The following is a 19,350-nucleotide window of genomic DNA, read 5'->3' as shown; positions in this document are numbered from 1 at the left end:
AAAGTGGTATAAATGAAAATGTTTATTTAAAGAATTGCATACCAATCAATCAATAACAAACTTAATCATTCAATAACAATAACAAACAAAGTCAATAACTACAGTTTTCTTAGCTTTAGTGTGGATTTATGCTCAAGAAATTAAGATGCCTTTAAAAATAAAGAGAACATATAAAAAAAAACTGGTTTGTGGTAGGTTATGTCAACAATTGCTTGCCTGTTTTTTTTTTTAGCTGTGGTTGGTGTCTCACTACACGTGGCTTTCTGAACTATCTTGCCTGGACCTAACAGAAAAAAAAAACAACGTTCTGAAGTGAAACTAGCTGGGTGGAGGAGTCGTTTTAAAACCAATGTATGAAAGTATCGGATAGCTACCTTTGTTTACATTGTAGAACTCCAGGAGTGCGGGTCATTGCTGCAGAAATCAATGCATGAGCCTAAACGCAGCCACCTTAAATACAAATTATAATTGCTGTTGCTGGTATAAGAATGAAACAAATGAATACAGTTTTTAAAAACAATGATTTAAAGATTGATCAAATTCTATTAATATGAATGGTTTATGGCTTAAACTAAGTACGGTACAAAACCGTACAATATATTATAGAACATGATCTGTCAATTATTATATTATACTGGATTTATTTGCTAAAAAAACAAAAATCGAATATGTTAATGCACAAACCTGGTGTTCACATGTTTCATTATCTTCCTTGTCTCAGTACTACAAAGGTCTTGGCATCGTTTGAGCTGTTTCTGGCGTTTACCGCTTTTGTCTAAGTGACAGTATATGTCAATGAGTAGCTCATCGATTCTTGCTGGCAGCAATTTTGAAGCGGACTGTGCTGCTGTGTGAATTAAATGGGAAGGGCAGCCCTGAATGTGGATTGTGTTGTTCTCTTTCTTTACGTAGGCAGCTACCCCTTTATGTGCACCCATCTTAAAAGAAGCATTGTCTGCTCCAAACGCTATGCAATTTTTCCATGGTATGTTTAATGACTGCACACAGTGTTTACTGGCCTGTGACGGGGTAGCCGAGCAGTGATGACGTTCCTAGACCAGAAAGCTGACAGACAGACACACACACAGTTACTATGGGTGAAAATTGCACTGCGGCACCATTTTTATTGAAACAAAAATAAATATTTAGGACAAAAATAAAAAGGTTTAACAAAACAAATCACAAACGCTAATCCAACAATCAAACACTGTGCTGGTCTGCCCAGCACGAGTAGTAATTGCGTGCTTTCACGTACCTCCCTCTCTGTACATCCACACTGAAGAAGAAAAACTGCATGTTTTTATACTTGTGAACATCTCTGAATTAGCAATAAACTAATCAATTAATTGATCCAGAGATGGTCACCTTCTGCACAGGGTTTTAGTTTGCATGGACGACAGTCAATAATCGCGGACTGCCGACCATGCATTTGCACGAGCCATTTGGCAGGGACGAGCTACTAACACCGCCTCTGCCAGACCACATTTAAACAAATAACAATAACAACCAGTTGTTTTAAATAAACTCAAAACCATACATCTTTAAATCATAAAATATACAGTGTTTTTAACTAAACACAAAATACATTTAAATCATAGCATATTCACCCGTTTTGAAATAAACAATAAATATATTTACAAGCAGGGCCTTGCTCTGCCCGCTCTAATTATGTGCAGGGCTTTTCCTTTGCCCTGCCACCCCCCCCCCCCCCCCCTTTGTGCGCAGCACACTTGGCCCTAACAGCCATCTCCACCCTTAAAGTCCAAAAAGTCTCTGTTAAAGTTCGGACCCAGGAACAGGGGCAACCAACCATGGGTCCATGGGTGTCGGCCACTGTGGGAGGTCCTCCTCCTATGCCAACACTAGCAGCGGCCAGGCTGACCGCAAACAGACTGGCTCCTCCACCCAAGGCAATCCTGGCAGCTGAACTGCTGCTGGTGGACGTGGTCTTCTGACCTCTCCCCCTCCTTCTCTGTAGCCAAAAGCTCCCTCTTCTGGGGCTCCAGCCACAGTATTTCCAGCAGCAACACTGCTGCTGGTGGACACCACAAATCCCTGTGCGGTGACGAGCAGACATCCACAGGCCCCAGGCAGTGACAAGCAGGCATCCCCAGGTGGTGATGAGTAGGCATCCCTGGGCAAGCTGACGTCCCCCCAGGTGATGGCGAACAGGCATCCTCAGGCGGTGCAATGTAGGATTTGCCCCAGGCACTACAGGACTGGGCAGGAGCAGTCCCTCAGGAGACACGGCAGGTGCGGACCCTCGGGAGGTAGTTCCAGCTCCTTTGGTGGTGGACGCGGAAACAGCAGGCAATCTTCCTCTGCTGGTGGAGGCGGGAACAGCAGGTAATCTTCCTCTGCTGGTGGAGGCGGCTCCCCTCTTGGGCGCTGGACACTTGGGCTTCCCTCTCTTGGGCACTGGATGCTCTGGCTGCCCCCTCTTCGTCGCTGGATGCTCGGACTTCTCCTACTTGGGTGTTGGACGCTCTGGCTCCTCATCCTCCAGGTCCATGTCTGGGTCCCAGTTGGCCTCTGGGCAGTTGTCCTCCTCATGCCCATAGCACAGGCAGAAGAAGCATTGTGGGACACCGGCCTGGGCATACTGGGATTGCTCTGCCTCTCGCTCCTGGTAGACCCAGTCCATGACCTGGGTCATTGTCTCCAAGGCCTCCATCAGCCCTGGATACCCTCTAGTGATCCCCTTCAGCTGGACAAAATCCAGGTGGCTGTCCCACAGGAATTGTCTCCTCTCGTACCTCTCCATTATTCTGTGGGCAGGTGGCCCTTCCTTTCCCCTCTGGACAGGACCTTCTGTCCTGTAGTGCCTCACTTCGGGTGACATGCAGGCACCACAAACATTCCTCAATCCTCTTCATTCACAAAAAAATAATCCTTTCTTTCAAAAAAAATTAAATAAATAAAGTGTCCCCACAATACCTGCTCTAGCCTGGGTCCATGGAAGCGCTAGATCCCACTCCTAGCACCACGTGTGACAGGGTAGCCGAGCAGTGATGATATTCCCAGACCAGAAAGCTGACAGACACACACACACACACACATAGGTACTACGGGTGAAAAGCGCACTGTGGCACCATTTTTATTGAAACAAAAATAAAATAAATATTGAAAAAAAACACTGCTCACACACAGAGTAAAAATAAAACAAATACTAATCCAAGAAACAAATACAGTGCTGGTCTGTCCAGCACAATTAGCACTTGCTTGCTTTTACTTTTGTTTCTTTCGCTCTCACGTACCTCCTCTCTGTACACTCACCCCGAACAAGAAAAGCTGCAGGCTTTTATACTTCTGACCATCTTCGAATTAGCAATAAATTAATCCGGAGATAGTCACCTTCTGCACAGGGTTTTAGTTTGCATGGCCGACAGTCAATAAGCACTGACTGCCGACCATGCATTTGCACGAGCCGTCTGGTAGAGACGAGCTACTAACACCGCCTCTGCCAGACCACATTCAAACCAATAACAATAACAACCACTCATTTTAAATAAACATAAAAACCATACATTTTTAAATCACAATACACTGTGTTTTTAACTAAACACAAAATATATTTAAATCAGAACACATTCACCCATTGTAAAATAATATATTTATAAGCAGAGATGTGCTTTTGGTAAATTTTTATGAACGTTTAAATGCTTTGCAATGTAAGCATTTAACCCTTAAAGGTCCTATGTCGGACCAGGTCCGACATTACAATTTTCCCTTTCCGGTCCAATGTCGGACCCTGTCCGACATTATCAAAAAGACGTAAAAAACAGGTCTCTAGTCGTTTTTTCTCCAGAAAAAGCAGAGAAAACCATTCAATGGCCGAGTGAGACCGATAGGAGCCAAGAGAAGACGAAAAAAAGTGGGCGGATCTGAGCAATACACAACCCCTGGCACCCCAGAGATAACACAGACATAAACAAACAAGATAGCTGCTTCTGCATCCAGCACTCAAAGAATATCACAGACATTTGCAAAGCTTGAGATGTTATAGTAATAAAATAATGACTTGGATCGCATTATTGAGGAGTTTGGTGATAAAACGAGTGATCAGGAGATGATTTATCGGTATGCACGAGTATGAAGAGGTATGTGAAAAATACAGTACTGTGTCCTGTTGATATGCAGTGCCTTTTAAACCTGTTTTACTGTGAAATGGTATTTTTTTATATATAAATAACTGTCCAAAATTATATGGTTTTAATACTTTCACTTCTTGAAAAGGTAATTACCAGCGATAAAATAGCACAATATTTTCAAATTTTAAAGAGCACTGTGACTGACATTAAAAAGTCTGCCTCAGAGATTTAAAAGTTTGCGGTCTTTGATAGTAGGGGTGGGATTTGAGATCTATTGTTGCTCGAGATGAGTACTTGAGCGTTACAATTTCCGAGTTCTTGAATCAAACGCCACTCTCCTCTACATACTGTACTGGTGTACATAAACCTCCCAAACACTGCCACAAGTCCTATTTTAAATGTCAAACTGACACAAAATCAAGTAATATATTAAGTAATTAATATAATATTTGCCTTCTTGTGCAGTTAATTGTATATGGTCAAGTAATACAAAATAACGTAAAGTATTCAAATTCTCGTATCCACACAACTTTACATTAATAAAACGAGATGCCTGGCCTACCTGTTTGAAGTGTGTCTCAGAGGTCCTTTACTTTAGTGCCGTAGTTCCAACATACAAATAAAAATTGTACCAAATATAAAACGGCTGTTCAGTCCAAAAGCTTACAGAACAATTTCAAGTGAAAAAAGCCTTTCACCTATGGGAAGATTGGAGAATGGGGTCCATTCTCCGTAATTGCAACTTTTTCTCCCTTTGAAAGTTTTGTATGAACAGCTGCAGCACGATGTCCTTTAAGTTTTTCCAGCCTCGCTGTTATTGTTTTATGGGTCGGCACAGTAGTGGGATACATAGCTTTCTAAACTACAGCATTCACAATTCACACGCACTGTCCTCATAGGAGATAATGTAATCACACCCTGTTCGGCCAAATCTATAGCAAATGTTGTTATGGATGTTTGCATTTTATTGCCATCAGTAGCTTGTGTTTTTGTGGTACGGCAATTTTGTTTGGCATAATTATTTGCATACCACGGTTTTCTCATTCATCAAAATACTTCCAAACGTGGCTTCCTTTGTTTAGAGATGCCATTTTAAATATAGAACAAACTCAGAAAAAACGCTTGTCATTAACGTTATTACCCCATCGTGGAATTGATACCATACCACGCCTACTACAGGCATAAACACACACAGTGCACCAATGAAGCACCAGATTGCATAATGCCCTGCCCCTCTAATTACATGCAGGGCTTTTCCTCTGCCCTGCCCTGCCACTTTTAATGTGCGAGTTATATTATTCACACATTGTTAAACGGTTTCTGTTAACAGACGGGGAAAAAAAAAAAAAACAGTGTATGAATGCCCCCGGACGAACCATTAAGGGTCCAGAACTACCTTCGAACACAGCCCTATGGTTAACAAAGCTTTTTATTGTTTAAGTCTTAAAAGTGCCATTTTAATTCTTGTTGCACAATAATTTATTTATTATCAAATAGTGGTGCAATCGGCACCCTAATTTCGTATTCGATTATCGTATAGGCTGTCAACAATAATCGATGCACTGACGTTTTACTTTTCAAAATAATAAACAAACATTAATTTTGTTTAGTTTTTTTTTTTTTTTTTTAAACAGAAGACCAATAACATAATAATTAAACAAAAAGGCACAACTTGCATTCAAATTAGAACACTTATTAAAAAAGAAATACAAAAGGACTTGAGTTAACAGCTGGAAAGAATATGCATGTGTCCGCTTCAGATGTCCCTAGGACTGCTGCGGTTATACCTAAAACCGCCGCAGGCAGTCATTATGACGGTTACATTTTAAACATCATCAATATTAAAATGAAAGACAAACTATCAGATACAACTCAAAAGTTTTATTCAAGCACGTCATAGCAAACATCTGCACAACCGAAACACTGTATTTAAATGAACAATTAAACATAAAAGGGTTTACTTTCTAACTTACCACTGTAAAGCATTACTTCAAAAAATGAAAAACTATAATAAAATAAACATTTAAAAAGAAACTAGTGTTTAAACAGGTATATGTACATACAAAACATAAAAACGAATGTCTTTTGTTTTCTCTGCGTGTGTCACTCTATCCAGGTTGAACTGCTGCAGCCTGCTGCTTTGCAGTTTTCTGATCGAAATGCTTCGGCTGTGCTGTGGCGCTGTGATATTTTCCTTGGTGCATTCCTTGTACAAAACGAAGGAATTGGTGGCTGCCAGGTCCAGTAGAGATAACAGACTTGTATATTAAAAAATAGAATATTGTAGGTTATATTCAAAATAAAAACATGTATTGTAAAGGGCTGTCAAAGTTCCTGCCACAGCAGTCATTTTGACGGTTTTCACTTTTAAAATTTAAATTTATATATATATAAATTTCGATCAGAAAACTGCAAAGCAGCAGGCTGCTGCTGCTCAACATGGATTTAGTGTCACACGCAGAGAAAACATATGTTACTTTCGTTTTTAAATTAATTGTTTGTTTTTACAGTTTTGTATGTACATACATCTGTTTACACACTAGTTTCTTTTGAAATGTTTATTTTATTATAGTTTTTCATTTTTTAAAGTAGTGCTTTATCATCTCCAGATGATCAATAATCGATGCAGGTATTATTGTGATGGAGAGGTGGTTTTGTACAAAAAAAGAGAAGATTATTTTTCAATATTAGACTAATGTCTGTTTATTGAATCTGCAAACTCAAATGCACAAACACACACGTTTTCCAAAAACAGAATGGCAGAAAGACAACGTGCCACAAGAAAAAATAACACTCACAGACACACACAAGTCTGAAATCCAACACAAAGACACCTTGAAATATATTATACACTTGTAATTTTTTCTTTGACTTATCTTTGAAAGCACACGCACAAACTGAAGGACTAGCCTTGAAGGCGGCCAAGTTACCCAATATCAACTCAAAAAATGTTTTTTTTTTTTATTAGTATATTTTATTAATTATATTCTTTTAGAAAAGTTGTTAGGATATTAATTTTCAAAGTGATAGTAATATATATATAGCTGAAAAGTTTGATTCTGAGACGAATATTCCATCTGCCTGACTTCCATACTCACAAAATGCCCTGTCAGAGACTTATCACACTGGTCCCTCCTCCTTCCCACCCTGGATTGGCTCTCTATCCCTTGACTTGAGAGCGACAGTCATCACTGCCCTCTTGGAGCCAGGTGCTGATTAAATGCATTTTTTACATATACTTTATATATACTGATGAAAATTCAAATTTTGTTCAGGTGTTACGTACGCATGCTGATGACGTACCTGAGCTTAAATCTTGGCTGCAGTGAACACCCTACATGTCAAAACATGGTGCTGCAAAAGCTGTGCAGTTTTGTACAGGACGCTGTTTACTACGTACATATAACAAACAGTTCCATAAAAGAGCAAGTATCCATCTGCTTCAAGATTTTTTAATATTTTATTTTATGAGACAACTCATGCAAAGACGTTATTTACCACTGTAAAGGATGTACTGTTACGATTTCATTGAGTGTAATGATGAGGCAGTGAATGTCAGTGATGTACTATCTGGAGTGCAAGCTAGGGTCTAGCTTGAAGAACCAAGAGCTGAGTATGTACACTGTATGGCTCACTCATTGAACCTGGTTGCGCAACATATACAGCTTGTTCAGAACTTCATAACCAATGCAAGAGTTGATAGGTTGCATCAGAAGATCTCCAAAAATGCCTGCATGCTTTGAGATTTGATTTATTTGTCATATTAGTAATCATAGCTTTAATCTGCAAAATGCAAATAATTCCTTCATAAATACATAACATGTACCGTATATTTTTGTTGAGGTGTATCTGTTGTTGACATAAAACTACTGTACTGCTGCACTTGCTTTCCTTGACCACAATAAGAATGTTGTGTGAAATGTGAGTGAAGGTAGTGTTAGAGTGGGAGGAAATGTGCAGGAGAGTGGCATGAAAGTACAGTGAAGATTAAGTGAATGCTGCAGGAAAGCAACGTGGTGGTGGCATAAGTTAGTGTGAATCACACTCCTTTCATGTTGTATGTATTGTAGGTTAGGCTTAATATTTCCATTTCACTTTGAATCTGATAACGTTAAATCAATTAGGTGTGCACCAAATAACTAATTGAAAAACTCTAGTGTTCTTTTAAAACAACATCACTGACTGTGCCCCATTAGCACTTTTTATTTATGTATTTGGCAGACGCCTTTATCCAAGGCAACTTACAGGTGTTACAGGGCAGTAAAGGGTTACAATTCAAGCTTAATATTTAAATACAGTGCTGTTTACAGTAAGTGTAAATGCTATTAAAATTCAGTATGAACTAGTTAGGATTCATGGGTGAACGTGGCCAATGATCATTTTGACAAACACCTGGGGCAAAACCAATCATATGGCCGGGGATCTGAAGCTCTGGGGTTGTACTGCTCTCAGATGCATTCTGAGCCATTTTGGACCACTTTCAGAAGCACTCTCTCTTTTACTCTAGCTTTCTCTCCAGTCCAAAACGTATTGATCGTCACTTGACAAATGATCTAGCAAACAGATATGTTTACGTCTTGCTGTGTTTCATTGCCCGTTGCAGTACTTTCATCATTGTGGTATCAGCGTTGTTCTCAAGAACAGCATTTTGTAGTTCTGACACCCGACCATGAATGTTTTCAGTTTTATTTTTAGAAACACAAACTTGGCAAACGTGTTGTTAATGTTCTCATCAAAAGTCGTGTTTCTGCAACCATTCGCGTTGAAAATTACGTTTGCATTAAATCACTGTATAAGCCGTTTTACTGCTTATTGGAAGTGCTTGAGTCCCAGTTCAGCTGGGATGTCGTAAAAAGTAAAAGCAACGCTCCTGTGTCATAAACTGGCTGCATTTTGATAGATGGAGCTCGCTTATCTAAAAATAGTTCTATTTTTAGATTAGTGATGGAGCTTCGAACGTAGGAGGATTTGCTCTGTGTTGGCACTTTGCACACACTGCGAGTCAGAAACCAGACCCCCCCGACCCCCCCTATTATTATTATACAATCATTATACAACTTGGTGGCCTAAATGTTTACACAGAACATAAACATGAGCACAGCTTTCTGCTGACTTAATAAAAACAACAACAACATCAGGGTATACATTTAAAATAGTACAAATGCAATGCACACTTTATAAAGACATTGCCATGTGAGGGGGCTCCGTCACAATACCGTTAGCTAATTGTCCAGTTGGAAATAAAAAATAAAAAAATAACGCACCTTTTATTAACTTTCTACTGTGCTGTGATAGCCACTGAGGGTACGGTGTACTCTCCTGTTTATTAATATGTTATATATATATAGATAGATATATATACACACACACACACACACACACACACACACACACACACACATATATATATATATATATATATATATATATATATATATATAAATTATATATAAATTATATATATATATTTATATTATCTCAGCCATAACTCAGGTAAAATAAAAGTAGCCTACTGTATACTTGCAATCACTATATACCGCCGGCGTCATTCTAGTAAAGTATAAAGCAAATTCCCTGCTCTTATTGGTTTATCTGTCATGTCACTGATCTGGCAAGCAACAAATGCTTGATTTAAAAAAAAAAAAAAAAAAAAAAAAGGCGTGTGCTAAACGGGAAGTAAACTGAGCTGTTTTATCAGTCTGTCTGTACAAAGTAACCAAAGATTTTCTATATAGAAGATATTTGAAGTAACTGCTTAAGAAAAAAAAATCTTTACAAGCCGTCGGTAGTCCCGCGAGCTTTGCAACATTACAGTTCGGTAGTCCGGACCCAATTTTTGGTAGTCCCGGGCGGCCGGACTACCGATTTGTCCGCCCCTGCTCTGAATGCTCACAATTTTTATCTGTTGTTTAAAAATCAGTATCAAGGGTCGAGGGATTAATTGGTTATCAATTACCTTGTTTATCCCTCGACCACTTTCCGCACAGGTTTTCTAATACGCGTGGTGGACAGCCAATTTGTCAATAAATTATTAGCTTCCAACCATGCATTCTCACGGGATTTTTTTTTTTTTTTGGTTGTCTGGGCGTTTAACAAACAAATCCCAAAGAGCAGAGGGGTTTTGACACATTTCTTTAAATACAAATGCTATACAATGCTTTTCTGTCGAAATGGCAAATGAAGAAATTAAAGGTTTGCCTCTGGATAACATGAGCTGGAGAGGGGAGGGGCGGATGGTGCTTAGTTTTCGAAATCAAAATTATTAGTGTTAGCGTATATTTTGTATGTTTCAAACATATTCTACCATAGCACTTGTCTTACACTGTCTTGTACACTAGGTATTCAGGAAATATGTTGATTGGATATATTAATGAACAATAAATAATTGAAAATTAATTTTGTAAGTATAATTTATACCAATTAGTAGATCAAATTTATTTGGCAGTATGCTGCTAGATAAGATGATGTGAATATCGCTTTAGAGCCGATATATTAGCCTAACTGTAATACATAATTTAAAATGACTTTTGTACGTATAATTTACATTAACATGTAGATCGGATATATTCGACAGTATGACGCTAGATAAGGGAATGTGAATATCGCTGTAATATATAGGCCTATTAGCAGCAAATAAATAATTTAAAATGAATTGTATGATTGTACATTTATGATTGTGTATTTCTGTTTATGTGACAAACGTTCACTAGCAAAATGTGTTACGTATTGACGTTATTTTGCATTCCTGGAGGTGTTTTTGTTTTGGGAAGCACTACAGTATGGACAGCAGGTATGCGAGTGATTGTCCAAAAAAAGCATGAGTTTCAATCATGGAAAAAATGAAGCTCCATGCTGCGATTACTAACTAGGCCACGGTGCACATCAATCACATGATGTACTTGAAAAACGTTGCATTAAATAGCGATCGATCGTATTTTCTCCAAATACACATTAAGATATGGAAAACAATTACCTCACTCTGCATGTACAGTTTCTTTGGGAAATATCCTGAAACGATCATCAGCCAAAATATACTTTGCTTTCTTTGTCGTCCATTTCTACTATTTTACCTCCATTGCTGAAAACTAGATTTTATCAACCTAAATCAAAACAATGCAGCACCAACTTTGTCCCACCCCCTACTGCACAGTACAGATCACATAAAAGCAGTAAAGACGCACTGATAGGCTGATTAAAACTTTGTCAGTTGAATAGTAAACAAGAACGTTAACTGCTTTGGAGAATTTATTTTGTAAATGTTACTTGTGGACGTTTTTTGTTTGTTTATTTTTTGCTTAAGTGCAATGCACACGGGACGGCGAAGGAATAAAAAAGGGCTATCTACAGAATGTAGATACGTAGTTTGCCGTTGCGTCGCTTGCATTGTGCAGTAGTTAATTTAAACAAGGTTTATTTTTTCTTCCTCTCCGTACTTGTTTGTATGCATTGTCCCCTAAGAGGTGAATTTCGCGGTGATCCCTCAATTTCTCGATTTCCGCGAAATCGCGATTTAGGCAGGTCCCTAGTAATATATAACGATTTGGTAGCAGATTTTATTAACAACTTTTGTTTACGTAATATGCATTATACAAATCAAAAGATCATGTGAGTGGCATTTAACGTGTGATTTACAGTATAAATGGTCTTAAACAGTTTCTGTTAATAGGAAGCAAAGAAAAAAAAAAAACAAAAAAAAAACACACAGTGCGTGAACCCGTCTGACGAACATTCAAAGGTTTAAAACAATCTTCGAAACACTGGCTAGCGAACGAACCTTCGGACACAGCCCTACCAAACACTTTAGCAAATTGTGCAGAATGTCAGTACCAGTATCAAACACTTTAGCAAATTGTGCAGAATGCCATTTTTACATAGTAACCATGACCCTATCTGCACTATAATGAGTTATAAGGCAGTTTTACATTTGACCTTTAGGAGAGGTCAAAGGCAATGACATTTTTTTTGATAGAGCATATATGGGTTACTATGTGTGTTCCATAGTAACCATGGCCCTATCTGCACTCTATAAGGAGTTATTAGCCAGTTTTGTATGTTGATGACGTCATCCAAGGTGGAAGCCATGTTTTTTGTAGAAACTTCCCTTGAACAACCTTTAAAGTAGAGGTGCAATCGGCACCCTAATTTTGGATCCGATTATCATATAGACATTTATCAATGTAACAGTAACAGTCCAGCAATGTCATGTGAGAGTAATCCTATTTACAGTACTCCACAAATTAAGTTTAGCGTTTTACTGGCGTTACAATAACCAGGGGCCTCATAGGCCAGTCCGGCGATTGCGATGTGGCTCCGATTAGGTTGCGAGGATGCAGAGGTCATCGCTGCATGTGTTTCATAAAGCTCTTTATAAGTGCTGTGGCTTGTGATCTGCCCTTAAAAAACTCAGTAACTCTGTAATCCAGTTTAAAGCCCAGTGACTGATTAGGTACACATAGGCAGGGATGCAAAGGAAAAACAATTTTTCCATAGAAGAAATTGATACAATTATAGAAATGGTTGGCCAACACAAATCTGTTCTATTTGGCAAGTTGTCTGGAATTTTAGCTAAGGAAGACAAGAAAAAAGTGGCTGATAATCACGGATGCAGTAAGGATGGAATAGAGAACGGCACTTGAAGTAAGAAAAATAAATCATAGATCTACAGGGTTTCCATTAACTGGTAAATGCTCGTTTTTTTTTCATTGAAAGAAATCTGCCGGTGGAGAGCAGACATGTGAGTCGGTATGTCTCGTCAGCCATTAATAGCGACATTTTTCAAAAACGCGGCTTCAGATACAGCTGCAAGTGAAAAGGAAACAGAACTGGACGTGCCTGAAGAGCCAGAAGACATCGAACCTACTACAAAGCCTTCTACAAGTAAGAAAATAAAGAGATCGTACAACCCTGAGTGGGAACAAAAGTTTGTGTGGGTGCAACATGAAAATGTCAGTGGCATTGACAAAATATTTTGCCAGTTTTGCATAAAAGCTTCATGTAAAAATGGATTTACTAAAGGCTCAGTTAATATGCAAGCTTCTTCCCTGATAGCACACGCCGAGTGCAACGACCATATTATAGCTATACGTACACTGAAGCAGCAAAGTATTATGAAAAAGCACTGTGACAAAGCAAGCCAATCATCAGGCAGCACACTGATTACTCAGCTAAAAGTTGTTTGTTTATCACGTGACACATTAAATAGCTTTAGTTATCCCAGTATCAAGCGTTCCGACCGAGAGAGGATTCTCACTACAGAACAGAATAAAAAATAGTAGAAGTCGTCTGACTGAGGAAAAAGTAACACGCTTGATGAGGTGTTTTAAGGCTATATACCTACTTTTAGTTTTCAGTTATGCTAAGAACTATGACTGTGTTTGAGTTGGATCGTTACACAGCAAATATGTAAAAATATCATTAACATTTGAAAACAAATTATTGAACTGTTTACTTTGCGTTTAATTAAAAATATGACTGCGAAAGGATTGTACAGTAATTTTGAATACGTCTATGTGTAGCATGGACATAACCGGTTCATTTAGTGTGGTGACCGGTAAAAGTTTTAGTAACAGGTCACTGTGACGGGCTACGTTTTTTCCTAGCAGAAACCCTGGATCTAGCAAGTAGAACAAAATTAAAAGAAGGAAGATGAAAAAGACCTAAAATGAGGAAAACATTGTCTAAATATAATTGATGAATTAGCTGTTGCTGGTATCAAAGGTTTAAAACTGCCTTCAAATTCCTGGCTAGCAAACAAACCTTCAAACACAGCCCTAAAAATGAAACATGTTTTTTTTATTTTATTCATACCAAGAAATGTTCACATTAGAAGAATAATTAAAACTAAACAAACACTCTGAACTTGGGGATAGCCCTGGACTAGTCATTTTTATGAGCAAGCACTCACAGAGAACATCAATTTAATGTATATTATTGTGCAATAATATTTACACTGGTCAGCATTTTTTTTTTTTTGATGGCAAAAAAAGATGGCAAACCAGGGCAGTTATTTGAATAAAACTAAACAAGAAATACACGGGGGTCACTTAGGCTATTGTTTTCTGAATGGGGATTGCTTGAAATGAAATATCCAGAATTTAAGAACTGCTGACACATTCAAAAAATGTGAGTCTCCGCTGGTACTTACTCCAATTGGAATATCTGCTGGTAGAATTTCAAATTACATAAAAAAAGGAGTTTTTACCAGTACAACCTCACATCCTAGTATGTTCTAGAAAAATGTTTTAAAAAATCTCTTCTCCATTAATTTCATGTTTGGAAATGTAGGCTATTCAGAAAAAAAAATGAAAACCAAGGTATGTGTAACACCAAAATCACTAAATGTAACCCATGTTTTAAAAACGCTATAAGCCAGTCAAAAGAGTGCTGCTGGTAAGGTAAGATACAATATACTGTAGCTCAAAACATACTTTCTATCAATCTTAAGCAAAACCTTGGTAACAAATGTATTTTCACCCCTCCCACTAAACAGTAAAATGACAGACTTGTGCAGTGTGCCCCTGTGTTGTCTGTGGCTGCTGTTCAAAAACAAGATGGATAACAGTGCCAAGTTTCCTGTCACACTGCCAACATTTTTTAAATGGTCTAAATGTAGTTTTTTTTCTTCCAGTGCTATAATGTCTTCCCAATAGAGTACTACTCTAATGAGGTAATAATTATTTCTATGTTTTCCTTTTGTATCTCCCCCTTGTCCAAAGAAAACACACACCATCACCTGGCATTCTATTTTTTTAGGTTTATAGGACTGCAGTATTTATTTGTCCTGAGAGACAGATTCTGTGGATCCAAAAGAGTAAGAGGCCATCCTTTTATTACATTAAGAAGTAGAATATATGACCGGTTCTGAGAAAACCCAACCAAAGGTGAAGATATTTCACTTGTCCTGCACTCAGTGTTGGTTATAAGAAACTACCTTTTTGACCAGTATTATTAAAATGATCAGATGCCAACTGTTGTTAAGTTTGCTCTGAACCAGTAGGGTTCATACATTATCCGCCAAATACAAAAAGAAAAAAAAAACAATTACTTTTTTTTTTTTTTTAAATCAACACACTTTACAGTATACAGTAGGGTATTGATAACAACCTTCCAGATTGTTTCTAGACAGCTGTGTATGATAGCCAAGAAATGTTAATTGGTGATTTTTATACCTACCAAGTTTCAGGTCAATACAACAAACAACTAATAAGTAGCAGCAAAAGCAAAATAGAATTAACAAAGCTCAACCCATTTGGCTTCAATGTGGGAACATTCCTGTTCTTTTTTTTCCTCTCTCCAGTGGGATTGACGCATCACCACAAAAACCGGCTTGCCATTAGGTGATAACGATGACGTATCGGTATAGAAATGTACCAAAGTTTCTCAAGGGCAATGATGCATGGAAAATGTCTTTAAACAGTGTTTGAGTACATTCAGACATTTCCTATTTGTAGCTTTGCTTCCACAGTTTAGCCATCTACTGTATACAGACACAACCATTCCCGAATGAATCAGCCAAATGAAACAATTCAAAGTACAACATGCCTGTCTTTATGATTTATTTCCTATCTGAACACATAACAGTAAAGGGAGTGTTGAATGAAAGCAATCAATTGCAAGTTGAAGCCATTTTCCCATAACTTGAAACAAAATGTACCACAGGGCAGAAACAAATACACAGCATGTGTAACTAAAACAGCCTGCAGCAGAAAGTGACAAGATGAAAAAATCTCTCCTTGAATCTGCATGTCACTTTTAATAGCTTTGTAACACTGTAGCTCTACTGCAAATTGCAGCACCACAGTACATTATATTATTAGATTGTAAAACAAATCAAGCGAATATCGAACTTGAAATCAATGTTGAATACATTTAGTTCCAATCGATACAGTAATTGGGCAATTAAAAAAAAAAACGTATTCCACACTAATACCTCCAATTTTTTTTTTTTAAATCCACTTTGTTCTTGCAATTTATTTAGAAATAATCGAGAAGATGAACGATCCTTGTAAAGTCAATCATTAAAACGGTTTCAAAGATAACGATACAATCTATACTGTGCCTGTTATACAGTATCTGAATTATGTCCCGAGTTGCACTCTGCATCCTTGTTTTGTCTACATTGCGTAACAGCAAAGATGCATTTTGGAAAAGTGAGCCAGGTGTTGGTACTGATAAAAAAAAGTTTTTAAAAAAAAGTTTAAAGTTTAAACAAAATGCAAACAAACATTAAATGTTTGTTTCACCAATAATAATAATAATAATAATAATAATAATAATAATAATAATAATAATAATAATGCTTTCTTGACTGGCAGAAAAATAACATTAATTTGATGGTTTAAAGTAAAAAAAAATACACACTTTAATAGCACAACAAAGAAACACATTCAAAATATATAACTAAATGAAGGACATTATTATAGATATATCCCTAAACACACGCTGGAGAAATAAAACAAACATTATAATCGAAGGACTTCAATTTTGAGGCTGGTACCAAAACAAACAAACAAAAAAAACCACTCACTATATACTGTATTAACTGCTGCAATCACACGGCTCGTTCAAAAACCCAAAACAACACGGCAGTGCAGCACAGTAGTAGAAAGAGGAGTGTGGACTACTAGAAAAAGACACACAATACATTTAAAGGGGGGGGGGGCGAAAGCCTTTCCGGAGAACCGGCTACAAAACAAGAAACGGTCCCACAAACCGTGCCTCTATTAAAAGCTTCTAATTTAAACCTAATAATTAAATTCCACTTTAACTCTGCAATCTCCATCAGCTCTGAATCTCAGACTTACCCTGTCACAACAGGCGCCATCTTCCACAAACTCTCACCAAAACTCTAATACTCGCGAGATCACTCAGCCGACTGAGACAACAGAAACTGAGGAGAGAGAGAGTGTGTGTGTGTGAGAGAGAGAGAGAGAGAGAGAGAGAGGGGGGGGGGGGGGGCAGACGCCACAACAACAGGCGTGGGAAACTTCGCAAAACTCGCGAGATTACAAAAATTCTCACAATAGACAAGAATGAAACAGGGCTCGTCCCATCGCGAGATTTGGGAGTGCACTACTGGTACTTATTTTATGGTGTTATTGTATTCCCGCGTGTTTACAAGGCAATAAATTAGACTGGAATTGAGTTTGCTACTAAATTTCACAACATTGTCTTTTCTCAGCTCCATAAAAAAAATATTATCAGATTTTATTTTTATACACAAACATTTCTAGTTTTTGACATCTTCGTTTTGGTTCTTTGTGTTTTTCAGACGCCACACATACTACAGTAAGACTAGTAAATTGCATGTGTAGTACATTATGTAATTACCAACTACATTGGAAACACATGCAAAAGTAAGATACATTTTTAAAAATGGCAACATTGAAGGGTAATACTTTGAGTAGGCAAAATTGTATTCCAGGGTCAGTCAAGTCCTTGCAAAACAATGCTGCATGGAGGATTTAAGAACATATATTTTAGGTAGAGGTAAAAAACATAAATACTATATATATATATATATATATATATATATATATATATATATATATATATATATATATATATATAGTGTGCAATATGTAAATGTAATGCAAATCCAAGGGGTGGGATGCTACATAATTCACGGGGGCAAAGGGGTTTATCCAAGCATCCGACCACGAGGGTGGACATTAAATTCTCATTTATCACACACTACCCCATGCAGTATTTTTTTATAATCTCTGGCGAGCAGGTTTTTTTTTTTTTCTAAGTTCTAAGTTCTGTGTTGCTTGGACGGGGCTTTCCTCTAGTTTATGTAGGTGAGTTATTAGACAGTGAACTGCAGAAATAATTTTATTTTAAATAGTAACAACTTTTATAACTTGAACAAAATTTAAAATAAGGTTTGCATTACGTGAGACAGTACAGAGAAAGCCGCAATTGCAGTGGTCTGTACTAGGAGTTATAACGCATGAACAGTTTAAACTTGTAACTTAAAAACAGCACTTTTCCTGTGGTTTTTCGGGTGTTGTGGAGGTGATCTTTTATTCTGCCGTGCTGAGTGCAGTCAGGTTTCTGTGGCAATTTTTTGTTTCTTCGAGATGACTTGGGGGGAAGGTTAGGGAGCGTGTTAAAATTACGCGCTTTAATATTTTTTATATACAACAATTTTTATGTTCACTAGTTTGTTTCGAGGGTGTTTGTTTGTGTACACTTTTGTGAGAAGTGGCATACCATCAGTAAGAATCAGAGTGTATTAAAAATCATCTTTTTCTTTGCATTGGAGATTTTTCGGGTGGCCAATTTATAGATGTTTACAGCGACTCCCTCATGGAAAATGCAGTTCAGACGGGTTGATGTTGGAAACGTGGGTTTTTTTTGGATTTACCCAATTTTCACTGGACGTGACGGGTTCTGGAGGGTATTCTTTATCAACAACACACTAGAGAGTTGCGGAGATTTGTTGTTTGACAGCTTGCGCTGGGGTTGCTGTTGCTGGTATTAATGAGCTTGTGTTTCCCATATCACATATCATCAACTGGTTGAGCCCATTGAAAAAAGTGCTCACCGGTTTATATATATATATATATATATATATATATATATATATATATAGTAGCGATCTGTGGTAAGTGTGTGTGTGCGCGCGCGTGTGCTGTCCTGTCTTTCCCAGCGTTTGTGTGTCACCCTGCATGAATCTGTGAGTAAGGAGTATTTTGTGTCTAGGCAGTGCTCGAGCGCTGCCTGGGGTGTTACGTGTACAGTGCAGCTGTATGTAGATTGGGGTCGGTTCCGCCGGTCACTTGCTTGCGCGGGACCGATGGTCTGAGCGATTGGTCAGTGTGTACCTCCACCCTCTTCTCCTCACTCACCTCCTCCCTCGACTCCCTCTGTCCCCTCACCTCCCGTCCTGCTCGCCCCTCCCCTCCCCATCCCTGGCTCTCCTCTGCGCTCCGCTCGGCAAGAATCACACTGCGATCTGCTGAAAAGAAATGGAAGAGAACCAAACTCCCTGCTGCCCTAGACCTTTACCACACTCTCCTCTCCTCCTTCTCCTCTACTCTCTCCTCTGCTAAATGTGCTTATTTCCAATCTGTAATCCAAGCCTCCACTAACAACCCACGTAAACTATTCTCTACCTTCTCCTCCCTCCTTAACCCTCCCCCCCTCCTCCTCCCTCCTCTATCTCCCCTGATGACTTTGCCTCCTTCTTCTCTTCTAAAATTTCAGATATCCGCAAACTCTTTAACACCTCTCCCTCCCCCGCACCCCCTCCCGC

General features: G+C 38.2%; 1 protein-coding gene across 1 annotated transcript in view; it reads right to left on the bottom strand.

Annotated features, from left to right (window-relative positions):
• Nucleotides 1-17,032, bottom strand: part of LOC117420720 (suppressor of hairless protein homolog) — a 60,989-nt gene extending 43,957 nt beyond the window's left edge. Inside the window, exon 1 of the mRNA XM_034034285.3 lies at nucleotides 16,895-17,032. Coding sequence (XP_033890176.1) covers nucleotides 16,895-16,914 — 20 coding nt within the window. The 5' untranslated portion in view covers nucleotides 16,915-17,032. The remainder of the gene's footprint in view (nucleotides 1-16,894) is intronic.
• Between the last annotated feature and the right edge of the window lie 2,318 nt (nucleotides 17,033-19,350).

This window comes from Acipenser ruthenus, chromosome 1 (genome assembly GCF_902713425.1).
Source record: "Acipenser ruthenus chromosome 1, fAciRut3.2 maternal haplotype, whole genome shotgun sequence".
NCBI classification, from domain to species: Eukaryota; Metazoa; Chordata; class Actinopteri; order Acipenseriformes; family Acipenseridae; genus Acipenser; species Acipenser ruthenus.
The sequence above is the reverse complement of the archived record's forward strand: the minus strand, read 5'-3'. Positions and strand labels throughout refer to the sequence as shown.